The sequence below is a fragment of the Quercus robur genome, chromosome 11 (genome assembly GCF_932294415.1).
Source record: "Quercus robur chromosome 11, dhQueRobu3.1, whole genome shotgun sequence".
In the NCBI taxonomy this organism is placed as follows: Eukaryota; Viridiplantae; Streptophyta; class Magnoliopsida; order Fagales; family Fagaceae; genus Quercus; species Quercus robur.
In genome coordinates, this window is record NC_065544.1 from 170,944 (window position 1) to 186,565 (window position 15,622).

Genomic DNA, 15,622 nt, shown 5'->3' on the forward strand with positions numbered 1-15,622 from the left:
AAATTAAGAAATCAAGACTATTCTTAGATATTTTTGTTCTTTAGGACCTCCCACAAAAAAATTAAAAGAACTCCACTAATGAGAACCTAGTCCAGTTACTCGGCAGATTGGATTTGAATTTTTTTTTTTTTTTTTAAGGAATGGTGACAATAGAAAACATTTTCAGCAACCTCAGCAAGCGTGAGAATCTGAGTCAGAAACTTGATTAGTGCAAACATCACAAGAATCTGACATGACAGAAGGAAACACTTTAAAAATAAAATCCAAAACAAAAACACAGACTGAGAAGAAAAAATTATAGTGTATTCATTGTGATAATTGAAAGATGAGGGCTTGAAGTTGAGCTCTGTGTGGAACATTGCCCTCAATGTCATTTCATGGACCCATCCACTGTTCCAAAGACATTTCACAAGCCTTGATTTCCATTTTGCCCTGAGAATCCAACTCAATTCTTCCATAGACTCTCCTCCTGAGAATCCAGATCAAATTTTCCAAACAACCACATCACCTCATTTAGTTTCTCCTGATTCAAAACCAAGCATCTTTCATCTTGCAAGCTCTTAGCAAAAGCTACTGTCAACACACACTGGAGGAGCAATATATATGTCCCAACCACAAAGATGAATTTGCTATTTTCAGCTCAGTCATAACATCTTCATATTCACTGCAAGTCATCAGAGACCCAGCTGCTAATAGCTGGTTCTCATTTTGAATGCCTTCCAAGTAAGAAAAGTAGCAGTTTGTAAATAGCATCTTTCATAAGAACTAATTGATCCTTTGCCATTATGGAAGATCCTCTGAACCAAAAATTTGGTGTTGCTTTGTCAAGAATTCAAGCTAAATTGAATATTAGTGATGTTATGCGTACTCATACTATGGAAAAAGTTCATTAGCTGATTCGTTGGAGAATCAGATAGTCAGTGTTTATGCATCTAATCCAATTCTATAGGAGCGTACAAGCACCCCAAAAACTGTAACAAACCAATATTTTGTTTTACAGTTGCTTATCTGCCTTGAGCTAGAAGTTGGACGATCCACCTAATCAAAAATCTTTAGCCTTATCAACATGGACTGATTAGGACCATTGACTACCCAAACCGGTCTATTTTATTTAATTGTTATTTCAATTTAAGTGGTGCATCAGTTTATCTAAATTCGATTAAATTCTATATTGATTTTTTTCCCCTTTAGGAGATTAGACATTCAGATAACATTACTTTCATAGATTACTGGTTCGTTATTTTAGTTGATGAAGATTGTCCCTGTGCCTAAACTGTATCAACTGGTTGGCTAGCACCTTCAAAACTGGTATTGAGCTTTTCAATGGCAAAGAACCAACCAAATCTTAGAGTGGCAGACTAGTGAAGCATAGCAACTTTCAAAGACCCATTATGGAATTTAAGGGGAGGACCAGCTGAATATTCATCTTGGGTCGCCAATCGGGTTATTCACAAACCAACCTACCTGATGGTTTGGAGCCAAAATACCAAGACATGCAGAGCACAGGAGAAATAGATTCATGTAAGCCAAAGGAAACCAATGTTTCTTCAAATATTATCATTGTAACAGAACAAAACCCAATAATTTAATGAACAAACTTTGCATCTCTTCCAAACAATCATGCGTTCTGGGGGGGTAAAATCATAATACAACACAAACTAGAATTTTTTTTTTTTTTTAAGAAAAAAAGAAAAAGTAGCTAAAGTAGTTAAGATATCGCATTCAAAATTTTTTTTCTATTTTTCTTCTCAATTTAAAGACAAGAAGCATAAGATTATATCACTAGCTAATATCCCCTAATTATTACATCCTGTGATGGACAAAGAAATTGTTCAACGTCTGGTGACCAGTTCATCAACTCAACCATCAACACTTCTCGAGGGGAACCAATGTCTGAATTCAAACTGATAATTATATTGAATGAAACGTTCCATCAATGTACGGACGAGGAACAGAACAAGCATGTTAAGCCCCCTGCAGAATTCAAGTCAAGGAAGACATCAAAACATGAAAATCATTACTTTTCAAACTGAGCTTTTTTTTTTAGTAGTATTTTCAAACAGAGATGTTCTCAATAAGCTGTTTATAATTGTAATCCTAAAACACAACCTAAATGATTTGACACACCATAGTTCCTAATTGAAAACATTCTGAAGCAATGTCCCAAGTAGACCCAAAATTAACAGAAGAATTCATTACCTATATATTACAAAAATTGCTGAACTTGGTATACTATGGATTTTGCTGAACTTGCCGGTGTATTTGTAGAATCCAATCTACATAACCATTAGCACCCCCCATCTGGTCCTCAACAAGATTGGAGAGAAGAAGGAAGCCTTCTCTGGGCTGTTCGCCTTGTCTTACAAGATGACACAGATGATAATATGAAGGGTCACTTTCTCTAAATTTCTTAAGTATCCTCATCAGCTTCCTTGACATTTCATTTTCACGCTCAGAAAGGGTAACCTGATTCAAACAAAAATACAGCAACAGGGGAAGTCAGTTACAGATTGATTATGAAAGGAAACAGGTTTTTTGGGCATGCATTTAAGGCACTGGATGCGTATAGCAGCCCCATCCAAACTAATTAAATTAAACTCAGCACCAAGATTACAAATAAAACCATTTAAGCAAAACTAAGGGTTTTTTTTTTTTTTTTTTTTTTGGTTTAAAACTACAGAACTTTAGAAGAGTTGTTAGGGAGCCCCAAAAGCAAGTCAGCTGCAGATAGAGTGACCAGTATTTGATGCTTTGTAGAAAAAATTTGTTTTATAAGGAAACAGATGTATCTGAAAATTCCAAATAGAACCAAGAAAAAGCTGGTCTCAAGATAAACAAAACTAAAAATCTGTTTATCAAAACAACATATCAAGATTGGACCCAAGCTGATAAATTATTAATTTCCCAAACAGCCTTCCCCGTAGGACAAGCAAAGGCACATCAAAGTCCAAAGTGAAAGGAAAAAGTACATGCTTTGATTCAAATTGGGGAACGAAAGGAGGTAGAAGAATACCTAAAATAAGATATTAAAGTAGTAGAAAATTACATGTTAATTAAGGAGATAATAGAGATTAAGATCTTGGATATGATCAAAAGGCAAAGATCCATAACTAACCCCAAAAACTGGATTAACACTTTTGTTGATCTTGCTGTTATTGTAGTACATGCTCTTTTTTTTTTGGGGGGGGGGGGGGGGGGGGGGGGTGGGGGTGGCACCATCACAAGGATTTTATTTTATTTTACTTTTAGACTTTTATTTATGGGATCCACCATACCTTTGACAATTCTGCTGCAAAGTCTGCACCAAGTAAATTCATGGCCACATCAGGTGAAAGAGCTCTACCAAACCATATATTAAAGCGAAAACCATCATCATATAAATAAAGGCCTCTGGAATCTAAGTTCTCAGCAGCCAGTGGTAATCTTTTCTCAAGGTTTTTGAAGTCATCGACTTGAGCAGATGCCTGCAAACATGAGAAAACCAATTCTGAGGATGTTCTAATATAAAAATCATCACAAGTGCATAACTGAATCCAGTAATTCATTACCTTCAAAAGATACTCGTCCAGTCGAATCAAGCTAGGATATAGAAGCTTCAACAATTTCTTCACTGGTAGAGTCATCATTGTGTAACCTGCTGAACAGCGCTCATCAAGTGGAGCATCAGCATATCCTCCCCGAAGAGGTGTGGATCTACAAAGTGCTAATCCGTACAAAGGCAAGAACTTCAGAGACTCTGGAAATATTATCCTGCCTCCTAACCGATGTTGCACAGCATAAAGATTTCGATACTCTTTAAGGGCTTTAACAATTCTTAGTTGCACAGAGTTTCGTGCATCTTCGAGTTTACTGGACAACGTTTTCTCAATTGCTGCAAGTTATTATTAAAAAAAAATCAAGATCCACAATCACACATTACATCACCAGAAGAAGGGACCTGTTTTACCATACCTAGCCTGCTAAACACAGAAACAACAGCACCAACATCAGCCTGGCGATACATCTCTCCAAGATCTGCAACCACTGGTGCAGCTGCTGTGTGTACTCTAATACGCCTTTCTCCACATGATGCAGTATATCTATTTATTTGTTAAGGACACCTTGAAAACTTGAATGTCTTATGAACACATCCAAAATAACAGTAACTAATGGAACACCTAACACTGTAGAAAGTCAAAGAGTCATGCATAGGGCCATACTGAGAAATAATGTCCCAGTAGAAATCAAATGAAATAGGGAAGATCAAAGTTTAAAATTTAAAAAATAAATGCCATCCAATTTTTTTTTAAAGCCTAAGAGATGAAATCTGACTTAAAAAAAGTCTCCTAAATATCAAGGAACATGATTATCACAAGAAGGAAACCATGCAATTCATAGTTTGCAGAAATTGTGAAGGAAGGTTACAATGAATAACCAGCTAAAACAATTACTCAAAATACCCATGAACATGAATTTCAGCACAAAAATCATCAAGCGAACGGTTTGCTGAAAACATACATTTACCACGAATGACTTTTCTTATTTCAAAGGATCTCTTAGGAAAATTTAAAAAGGGAGAGGGAAGCTTATCAAACCTTTTTTTTTAATAAGTAATATATGATTCCTCAAACTCTGCCTATGTCTATGCTTAGTGTCATATTTTGTTAACAGCTAGTCCCAAGCCCTGGAAAATGAGGAAGGTTGTGGTAGATTGACAGCTAGCGTAAAATTTAGTCACTCTATTATAGTTTGGTCATGTTCAAAGGAGCAACTAATGGCTCTAGTAAGAAAGAGCAAGTTCGTCCAAGTTGAGGGAACAAAAAAAAATGTAGAGGAAGACCAAAAATCAGTTTAGTATACGTAATAAAAAAAAGACGTCAATTAAGGAAGTAACAAAGAGTATAACTCTAGCTAAAATAGAATGGAGGAAAACAAAACATGTGGTCGACTCTAACTAATATATTGAGGACTCATAGCCAACCCCAAAGTTTTGGGACTAAAGCTATGTTGTTGTTGTTGTCATTGTTGTTGCAATATATGACTCCTCAAACATAGAAACACCCATGCACGTCTTTATGCACTTCAAATCAAAATGCGCATCAAATATTTCCAATACAAGGATACAGCAAAGCAACTTGGAAATATACTGTCTGAGTTGTCAATAATGTCTCTTCAAGAGTCAACTGCATTGCGTACGCTTTATCACAATCTACAGCTGGAAGTGCCATTAGATCCGTAGATCTTAGCATAAAATTTCCATGATAAGAGGTAAATCGGACACCTAGAAGCACAAACAAACATAATCAGCAGATGAACGACTAGCATAACCATCAACTCATATGAAAATATTATATATGATTGGGATAGTGTTCCATTGGGCCTAACTATAAACATCAAACAATGATATTATACTCTGCCTAAAACTATTAGAATAGATCTACACAATTATAATGAGGTATATATCTTTACTTTAGACAATATAGTGTATGAAAGCTTGAAAAGAAAATACCATGTTCAAATCTTATAGGAAGGAAAACATCAAGTTTTTCTTGTTTCCTTCAATATTAGTTATTTAATAGGTCACTGAGCTACTAAATGCTTTAAATTGTTATAGAGAATAACCATTTAACACATAGAGATATAAGGCCCATCATTCTCAAAATGGCACCCATCTAATGATGCATGTGTGTATGCATGATGTATACATGTATGTACTAATGCATGCAGTTAAATATAGGATAAAAATTGTCATGAAGAGGATGACCTTTTCCACATCTTATGCGCATGACAGATTCCCAGGCAGTTTCCCTTGTAAGGTCTCTGGCTAACTCATGCCTCAACTTCTCTCCATGAATGGCAGATTGGAAGCCTGGATAATAACACACCTGACCTCCAGTATATTTTGCCAGAGTTCCTACATTAAAGGATGGTAAATAATGATAAATATTATATCAATAATATTTCAAATACCAAGCAAGATTGTACATTATAAGTCAACTTTTGCAGCCCAGGAATTGAATAAGTTTGTAGATAAATGGGAGAGGGTCAAAAATACAAACGAACAGAGGATGGTAGACACCCAAAGAAAGTAGAAATAAAAAACTGAAAGTTGACCGTTTACTTGAAATCAATACAAATGCTTCATTACATAATCAGTCAACATTACAAAAAATGACCAAAAAAGAGAGCATCCTGCATTTTGTATTTCAGACCCTAAATTTGAGTCCATAAGTGGTATTATCAGTACATCCTCTGCATAAGTGGATTATGATTTATGAACCACCAATTGAAGGAAGATTAAGGAAATCTTTTAAATCACAAGTATTACAATAATCAAATAGATATATAACAGGCAAAGCTCGTATAATCCACCTAATGTTTACAATTTTGAACTGTCTACCTCAGTATATTACAGGCCATGCGCACTACATAAAAGGTACTGAAAAAGGTGTGCATACACATATTCCAATAACAACCACAATTATCAGGGTCAGCCACATATGCATACTCCAATCTTCTCTAAAACATATCAAGAGATGCAGAATGAGATACATACAAGCTTTGAATGCCATAGCTGAATCAAAATACATCATAGAACCATACTTAAAAAATAATTCATCACAAAAACAGAAAAGTATAACATGTTTGAAGTTCATAGCATATTAACAAAGAGTCCAGAATTATCAACAGATCTCCAAATTTTCTGATATCAGCTTTGAATTTAGTCGCCCTTTACAGAAACATAGAGTAACAGAAACCACTTAGCAAAAAGCACAGTAACACATCTCAAAAACATGTACCTAAAGAGGCTATATCAGTGTACTTGTCACTGAAAGCGTATACATTCACTGCTATCTGGTACTTAGTTAATTCAGCAGCCATTTGCTTGTAGAATTGATCTTCAGGAATTCTTAACATGTGTTCTTTATCTGTTCCATAAACACGAAGATCATCTCCACGCAATTTTAAGCGACCAACACCAAGAGATGGAAGTGTGTTCTGAAAAATTAACAATTTCCCCCCAAGTTGGCTCTGCTCACAGAGAGAGAGAGAGAGAGAGAGAGAGAGAGAGAGAGGATTAATGCAGTGTGATAGAATAAACAAAGAACTTTAGGGAGGCAAAAACAAATAATTTGAAGACCATATTACTCTGGAAATACAAACATTGGCAAGAAACTAAGATATAACTTATATATGGGCAAAGTTCAAAATGGTGTACAAGGAAAAAACTAACATACCATAACCATGAATGCCGCTTTAAGAGCAGGACCAAAAGCAGATTCCACATTCACATTGTCCTGAAACATGGAAGGCAAGCTATCTAGGAATGTTTCCACCACACTTCTGGATTCGGACAAATTGACAAGGAGATCATCCGGCAATGGTACAAATATGTCATCCAGATCTGAGACAACCATCATTTGTGGCTGTGTCAAAGATGACTGCACAGGAAAAAACCACAGGATATTTAGCAAGTTTTTGACTGAAGAAATAAAAATTAAGTTATATCAAACAGTAGCAACACCAATTGCATGCCTTCATATTATAAAAATGTATTGCGCTGTCAAATGTCGCAAATCCAATTTGTGTTCTGGGGTAGCCAGGCAGCTCATCCAAACAAGATCTGATCGTTTGGGCCACAACCTGCAAAAGAATATTAGATGTCAACATAAATATAAACTATGGACATGCATGCGTATGCACAACACACATAGAGGCATTATTTATTATTAATTTCAAGACCCAAGCAAAAGACAGACCATTTTTTGTTCAGTTACATGAATTGACAATAATCTGCTAACAAACAAAATTAAATGAAAAATCACCTCACAAAAAGAAGTTTAATAATCACCACTCCTGTTTTGATGGGGTAACTGCAGACCCTATCAGTGTCACACAAGAGATCATGCATGAGACGACAAACTCTGGCCAGCCTACTTGTCATACCATTGCTTTATTAGTGATAAATATACTAGGCTACACCCTGGGAGGCTTCACCATCCCAAATCACAACCCTTCCACAAGTTGAACCCAAGACCTTCCCCTCATTCAGAGAGGGATAGGTACAACATGGCTACAAGAATTAACAGTGCTTGCTCATCATACCACTTGGACAAAGCATGCAATATATATTAAACAACAATGGATGATATATATAGTTAAGCACAAAATGAACTAGGAAACTCACAATCAATTATTCCTTTTTAGATCCAGGAACATGTGTGATTATACAATCATAAATAAGACTAAACTGAGTACTACTAATGAATAATACTTAAATTTCATAGCAATACGAGATGATATAGTATCAGAAATATTAGACTATTAGTCTTACAATTTCTATAGCTGTATATGAACTGTGTTTCATATGAATAAACATGATGCCATGATATAACACAAGATGAGTTGCAGCAAAATCCTCCATATAAGTGAAAGTTCTTACCTCAATCATACCACTTCTGACTGCAGATACAGAGACATCAATGAGGAAAAAGTATACTGGAGGCATGGGAGGCCGCATCATATATTCAGTTGGAGCAACAAATTCCACACTACCTTTTGTAAGCTCAGGTCGCTGATCCAAATCAATTCTTTTACCAGTGGCATCTAAATGGGCAAAATAGTCTCCAGGAACTGAAAAAGAGAGTCAACAAAAATTAGTATCTATGCCTCTAAAGAACAACAATTGAAGAGCTCCACAAACCAAGCCAACCATGACCCACAAAATCAAGTCAACTTGTAACTGAAAACAAGTAGAGTCTAGCAAAACCAAGCGGCAATTGAAATCAATACACTTTGATTTTTTTTATAAGTAATACACCAATATTATATTGCAGTACTGGTCTATTTATCTTGATAACAAAAACAATACAACGAATTCAGATTTTTGGTAATATTATTCAAAAGTGTAAACACGATATTATAAACCTCAGCTTAGAAGAAGCTACAGGATGACAGTCTCAAATATATTTTCTAATTTGTTTATGGGTACTAAAAATCGTATTAATAATTTTTTTTTTTTTTTAAAGCCCCTCAGTTAACAAGAAATATACTTAAAGAGCAACAAAGTTGAGAAAATAAACAACTATCTATGAAAGCAAGCAAAGAAGAAGATGAATGGTTGGATACAACCATCCACTCATGCAAAGGACACATCAGGACATTTAGATTTTCTTTCAACACCACCCAACCAACACTCAAATAATACATCAATTACTTTTATCCGAATTCATTAACAATCTTCCTTTTCCTTTTTCATTCTGGGGTTTGCAGGGGTGGGGTGTTGTACACACTAAAAGGTTGAAATTTACCATCATTTAGCAGAGAACAGATGTTGCAACGCCACTTTCTCCCAGCATCTGTAAATGTGACATATGGATTCACGTATGTGCGACATCTTCTACAACGAATAATGCCCGTTGAAACGAAATTAACCACTGGCACTTCTTCCTGAAAAGGTAAGAACAAATAAATGGGTAATCAACATATCTCCAATATTAACCATTTCCTATCATTCTGAGTTTAAAGATACTCACCCCATCTGGAGCTTCCGCAAGTGGACACACAACTGCTCCAAGAGGCAAATGCCACCTTGAAGCCAAAGACTGGGAATTTGGAATACCACTGGTTGTAAGTCGTAAAAATCGAGGATTGCAATTCATAGGATACATCTCAGAAAACAATTTTGGCTCCACATCACCTTCTAATGGCCTTGGTAGTGCTTTAGGATCAACTCCTGGATCAATTGACCCAGGAACAGACCCAATAGAGAGAGAGCTGAAGTCTTCGATCAAACCTTGGATGGAACCAGGAGGTCCAGAGCCCGGATACTGCATTTGATCCCTTGACTGCAGACCCAATGGCGCTGCCACTGGTGGAGGTGGAACATAACCTCCTTGGTGAGAAAGAAAAGGGGTGGAAGAAGTCGGCGGGGCAGGTGCATAACCTCCTTGGTGAGAAGGAAAAGGAGACTGCATAGGCGGTGGTTGTAAATCCGCATTAGACTGCATCCGAGCATATCCAGGAAATGACGACTGAAAATTTGTCATGGGCGCTGCAAACGATGAATCTGAGACAGAGTAAGGAACATTCACATTAGGTGGTGCAGAGTTTACACTTTGAGGTGGAGCTCCCATTGGCACTGGTGGTATCTGCGGCTGTGGGCGAAAGGAAACTGGTGGAGCAGGAGGTTGAGCTATTGGTTGCCCCACAGGCGGGACACGTGAAGCGGGTGCTTGAACTGTTGAGGGAAAAGGTGGTGTTGGGAAACGCTGGAATGGTCCACCCGTAGGTGGTACATTTGATGCTGGTGGAGGCACAGAAGGATCATTATATCTAGGTGGTGGTGGAAGTCTAAAACCAGAGGATTGGGATCCAGCCAAAGGCCTAGATGATGAAAAAGGCACTGTGGGCTGAGGAGCAGCTGGTGGAGTAGGCCTGAAACCAGAGGCCTCTGATCCAACCAAAGGACCAGATGATGAAAAAGGCATCACATTCTGAGGAGGAGCAGCAGCAAAAGGCGTAGCTGCAGGTCTAGCAGGAAAATTTGGACGACCAGGATTTTCAGTCCCCATGGGTTTTTAACTTTTTATCAGCAATCACTTGGTATTTCTGTTATAGCAACACTCCCATGACCTAAACCAACAAGCACCATAAGAGTCATTATGGATAAAGAATAAACGTATGCAGAATGGAACCCATGAATCAACCTTAATAGTTAACTGCTGAGAGAATAAGCATTTGATACACTGTTAGTGAAATGCTAAGAACTTAAGCAATTAATATACTGGGTAATGAGCATGAAAATGTCTGACCTCTAACTAACACAGCTCCTATAGAATCATAGATTACAATTTCAGGGATAAATCACCCACAAGAAAATAAAAGTACAACTATCAATATAAAAGCAGTGTTTATTTAAAGTCAGACTCAAAGAATAAATCATGCATAGAATTTATTAGCACGAAATCTCCAGAAGAAGTTAAAGGTCACATTCGACTGTTCTCAGGTGCCTTCTCTGCTACACATTCTAACATATGCACGCAGCAAAAAAAAATCCATAGCTGTTTATTCTATAAATCCCATCCAATAACTTTGGATGATATGCAACATTAAGCAAGCATCATTAAAAACCAAAAGTGGGTCACCATAATTGCAACCAAATAAAATGGGAGAGCATACGCATTTCAAGTTGGATTCATAGATTCAATCATGCATAGAACCTATTAACACCCAATTCCAAGAATATGGTTCACATTCATCTATTCTCAGGTGCATCTTTTGCTAGACATTCCATCAGATAAATGCAGCAAAAGAAGACGGTTGTTCTCACACACAATGATGCATATCTATAAATCTCAACCAATAACTTTGAACAATATGCAACATTAAGCAAACATCATTAAAAAACCAAAACTGGGTTACCATTATTGCAACAAAATAAAATGGAAACTGATCAGCTATAGACTAACAACTAATATCACACTGTTTAACAGTTCCAAACCACAAATTGGATCACAATAACTAACAATCACAACCCCAGAGTCAACTAACAAGTAAAACCATAGAGTTCCATACAGTCCAAAAATACAATAAACCCAAATTCAAAAATGCCCACCTAACCAAACTGATCAAATCGTCAATACAGTAACCCAAAATTCAATGACTGAAATCAAAGTAACAAATCAATAAAATAACGAATACCCACTTTGAGTATATGAGCCAAAAATCAAATTCCTGTCCTAAATTTATTAACTTGGAAACAGATACGCATGTAGCAATCAAAATTGAGCATACGAAGAACACATGCTTTTTCATTTTCTTACTTTAACAGATCCCCAGAGAGAGAGAGAGAGAGAAATTTCAGAGAGATCGAGATCGGCTAGAGAGAGAGAGAGAGAGAGGCACCTGGGATGGATCGGAGGGGGGCAAGAGAGAGAGAGAGAGGTGTCGTACGGAGTTAGATGTAAATATGCCTTTTTTGTTGAGCTTTTTACAACGACAAATATACGAGAGTTTTCAGTTTTGCTTTAGAAGATAAGAATTTTCTTTTCTAACTAATTTTAGTATGAGTTGGATTGTTTTTTTTTTAAATAAAAGACTGAGTTCGATTTATAATTTTATATTTTTAAGCTCATTTTGTTTCGGTGTAAAACATTTTTAAATGTAAAAATATTTTTATATAATTTTACATACAAAACATTTTTAGTAAAATCATTTTAGGTATTTTGTGTAATATGTAAGATTTTTCAAGTACAAATTATCAAAATTGATAGCTTAGGCCTTGTTTGGGTGTAAAAAAATGATTACTCATCACTCAAATATCATCACTCATTACTTTATAACTCATTTCCTATCACTCAATAATCCCTAAATATCTCCAAAACTCGATTTGGCACCTAAACTCAGTTCTATTTTCAACTTCAAAAACTCAAAAAATTGGGACCCACACTTTGACCTATGCTACTTCTGCACCAGACCCACTACCCGGCCCCTCTTAACTCCACTCACCCCCCAAAACCCAACTTCACTAAACCAAATTTCTCCATTTCCCCTCGCAGCCTCAACACCTCCAATGTCCTCCACTCAATCGTCACCCACCTGTGTCGATGCCGCCGATGATGCCACTGATTTCTTCCTCCCTTTTCGTCCCTGAAACAGAACCCACAACAGGCTGTTCATCCTTCCTCCATCCTCAGCGCCGAAACCGAACCCAGCATTAAGTTCTTGGTGCTCTGCTCCTCAATCCTGTCAGTGATGGTTGAAGAGACAAACCTCGATCTCGTCGTTAATGTGTGTATCCCAGCCCGATCCTCGCCCCGTGAAAGTTCTAATCATCGTCATTCCAAAGTGGGTATGTCTTGTTCTTTATTCAATTTTTTTGTGTGACTGGGGAGGGATGAAGAACGAAGAGGAATAGAGAAAAGTGATGCTCTATGAATGGAGAAAAGTGGTGGTTGAAGAGGTCCTCTGTTGCTACTTGGTGTGAAGGGATTGGAGCTCATTAGAGCCGTTGGTGGAGTGTGAGTGAAAAGTAGCGCCTGAGGTGACAATGCTCTGACCGTGAGCCCCTTACATGTGTGTGTATTTACAAAAATGCCATCATAACTCAGTTTCCATAACTCAAAAATACCTAAAACTTGTTTTTAGTTTTTGTAACTCATTCCTCAAAAATGTGAGAATTGAGTGATGGAAACAAAACTTGAAAACAAATCCAAACAAGCTGCATCTCCGTAGGTCCCCCTATTTTTGAGTGATGAGTGATGGAAACAAGGAAATCCAAACAGCCCCTTAGTCATTGAAGCTATTGGCATTGGAAGTTTGGGGGCCGAACCTTTGGACTGACGGATTCGATGACCAAATTGCGGGCACCAACAATCAGGTAGGTTGTCGCAGCCATAGTTTAAAAAATTAAATCGAACCGGTCAATTCAATTGATTCCAATCAAGAACCAGGTACCAATCCAGTCCGATAAAAAGCTCCAAAACAGGTCAAAAATCAACCAAAGTTGATCAAAAATCAGGTAAAACTAGGAACTGAGACCAAAATTGGTTCTTTGACTGTGCCGGTTTTTAAAACCACAGCTGCAATGACACAACCACTAGGTGGGAGGAGAGCCAGTGTGTGTTTTGTAAAATATTTTACAAAGTTAATAAAGATAAAATGTTTTACAACATTTTGTAAAGCATTTTACGGTCAATGTAAACATTTTCAAGTTTGATCAAATTTTGCAATTGAACAAACATGGTAAAATATTGAAAATATTTTTCACTAAACATTTTACAGTGAAACAAATGGAGCATAGTGCCTAAAATTTTATCCAATTTGATTTAAAATTAATCAAGTTCATTTTTGTTAAATAAATTTATTTTTTGCGTAAGTATTCACTCATTAGCCCTAGGACGAGAAGGCATACTAAGGTAAACTCCAAACCAACAAACTAGGAAATTCCAACCAAAGCCAAAATTCAACATATGTTCAACCACCTTAATGCCCTACTTTGTTACAAGCTTACACTACTAAGCTCAGGTTAAATAAATTTTATTTTAGACTGTTATATAACATTAGCAATTTATGTATAAAACTATGAGTAATTTATTTATTATGTGAATCGAACAATGTTATTGATACATTTTATAGTGTACATTAGCTATTAGTTTATACTTCTTATTTTGCTATATCTCTAAAATGTTGTGTTTTTAGTCCATGAATTTTATACATTGTATAAGATATTAAACATTCAAACTAGTGATTAGGTGCTGATTAGAAAATCAAGAGTTGTGGTTCTAGATAGCTCAATTAATAAAGTCTTTTATCCTTGAATAAAAGATCTCAAGTTTGATCCCTGCTTATACAAAAAACTAATTGGTGTCTCTTGGTTTGATGATAAAGAACAATAATTAAGAGTAGAAGCTATAAGTTAAAGACTATATATACATAAAAGAGTTCTTTTACATTTTCAAAAAAAAAAAAAAAAAAGAGTTCTTTTACTACCCAAAAGCCCTCCAAATCAAAAGTGACCGCACTTTCACATTACCAAACCACCACAAAAGCCACCCCCACCACCTTCCACAAATAAGAACTAAAGATATAAAACTATAAAGAATGTGGTCTACAAGATTTCCCTGCCATTAATTATGATAGAAGAAAGAACTTGTAGAGCCACACAACCTTGTATGGGACTTGGGTTGGATATTGTCATGGGAAGTGAGAATCTAATTAATGATTAATGAGAGATGAGGCTAGAGAAGAGATAGAAGGAGATTATAAAAAAAGATTGGTTACTTGAGTAATCCAACTTACAATTTGGTTGAAAAAGTTTATAAAAAAAAAATCAAAAAACAAAGGGACTATATAGGGAAGATGTGTAATCCAACTTACAATGGGGGAAATTTCAAATTACTTGAGAAATGGTTGGGTTTAATTGATCCAAAAAATTTACTTTCACCCAAAATCCGACTTACACTCACATTTTCAACTTAATATTTAGATCAACTGGTCATTCAAAACCATTTGCGAACCAATAAATGGTGTTGTGATGATGATGATGATGCATATTATTAACATTAAATAATTATTTTTTTGAGAGAGTTTTAACCTATGACATCCACTTCTAATGATGCTCACTAATTAGTTTTTGATGTAGGCAGGGATTGAATTCCAAATCTCCTATTCAACAATCAAAGACTTTACTAGTTTAGCTAACTGAAACCTACTAGTATTAAATAATTTAATTTCTATACATCATGTAAGGTTTAAGATGTTGTTTTTTCAATTAAAAATAAAAACCATATACAATAAGTACTCTTATGTACACACTTCTGAATAAAATTGCTTAGTCTCTTTGCTCTTAATAATTAAATGTACGCACTCATTTATATAGGGGATTTGTATTTTGTAAACCTAATGGATGCGGTTCCTCTCACAAAAATTATAATAAAAAAATAAAAAACCTTAATAGATACATGGGTATGGTGAACTTGTTGTAATTCGTGCGATGCACGGAAAAACTATTGACTCTGAAGAAAAAAAATGATGAAATATTTAACTTCTATACTTTTCCATAGTTTATAAGTGTTATTTAACATTGAACGTTATTGAGTTGCAAGTGCATAGTTACCAAAACCTACAAAGCAATTTACAA

At 36.0% G+C, this 15,622-nt stretch overlaps 1 protein-coding gene across 2 annotated transcripts; it reads right to left on the reverse strand.

Annotated features, from left to right (window-relative positions):
• Nucleotides 1–1,529: 1,529 nt before the first annotated feature.
• Nucleotides 1,530–12,043, reverse strand: LOC126707456 (protein transport protein Sec24-like At3g07100). 2 transcript variants are annotated; one of them, XM_050407103.1, is made up of 14 exons: nucleotides 11,887–12,043; nucleotides 9,516–10,614; nucleotides 9,291–9,429; nucleotides 8,423–8,613; nucleotides 7,516–7,623; nucleotides 7,218–7,421; nucleotides 6,780–7,011; nucleotides 5,744–5,893; nucleotides 5,104–5,260; nucleotides 3,952–4,079; nucleotides 3,549–3,871; nucleotides 3,276–3,464; nucleotides 2,200–2,466; nucleotides 1,530–1,974 (listed from the first exon to the last, which is right to left on the reverse strand). In XM_050407103.1, exons 2-13 carry the CDS (start codon nucleotides 10,551–10,553, stop codon nucleotides 2,233–2,235), a joined length of 3,093 nt encoding a protein of 1,030 aa, XP_050263060.1. In that variant the 5' UTR covers nucleotides 10,554–10,614; nucleotides 11,887–12,043; the 3' UTR covers nucleotides 1,530–1,974; nucleotides 2,200–2,232. The 2 variants fall into 2 exon arrangements, with proteins under 2 accessions (XP_050263060.1, XP_050263061.1); XM_050407104.1 differs by having other exon boundaries at nucleotides 11,805–11,955.
• Nucleotides 12,044–15,622: the final 3,579 nt, after the last annotated feature.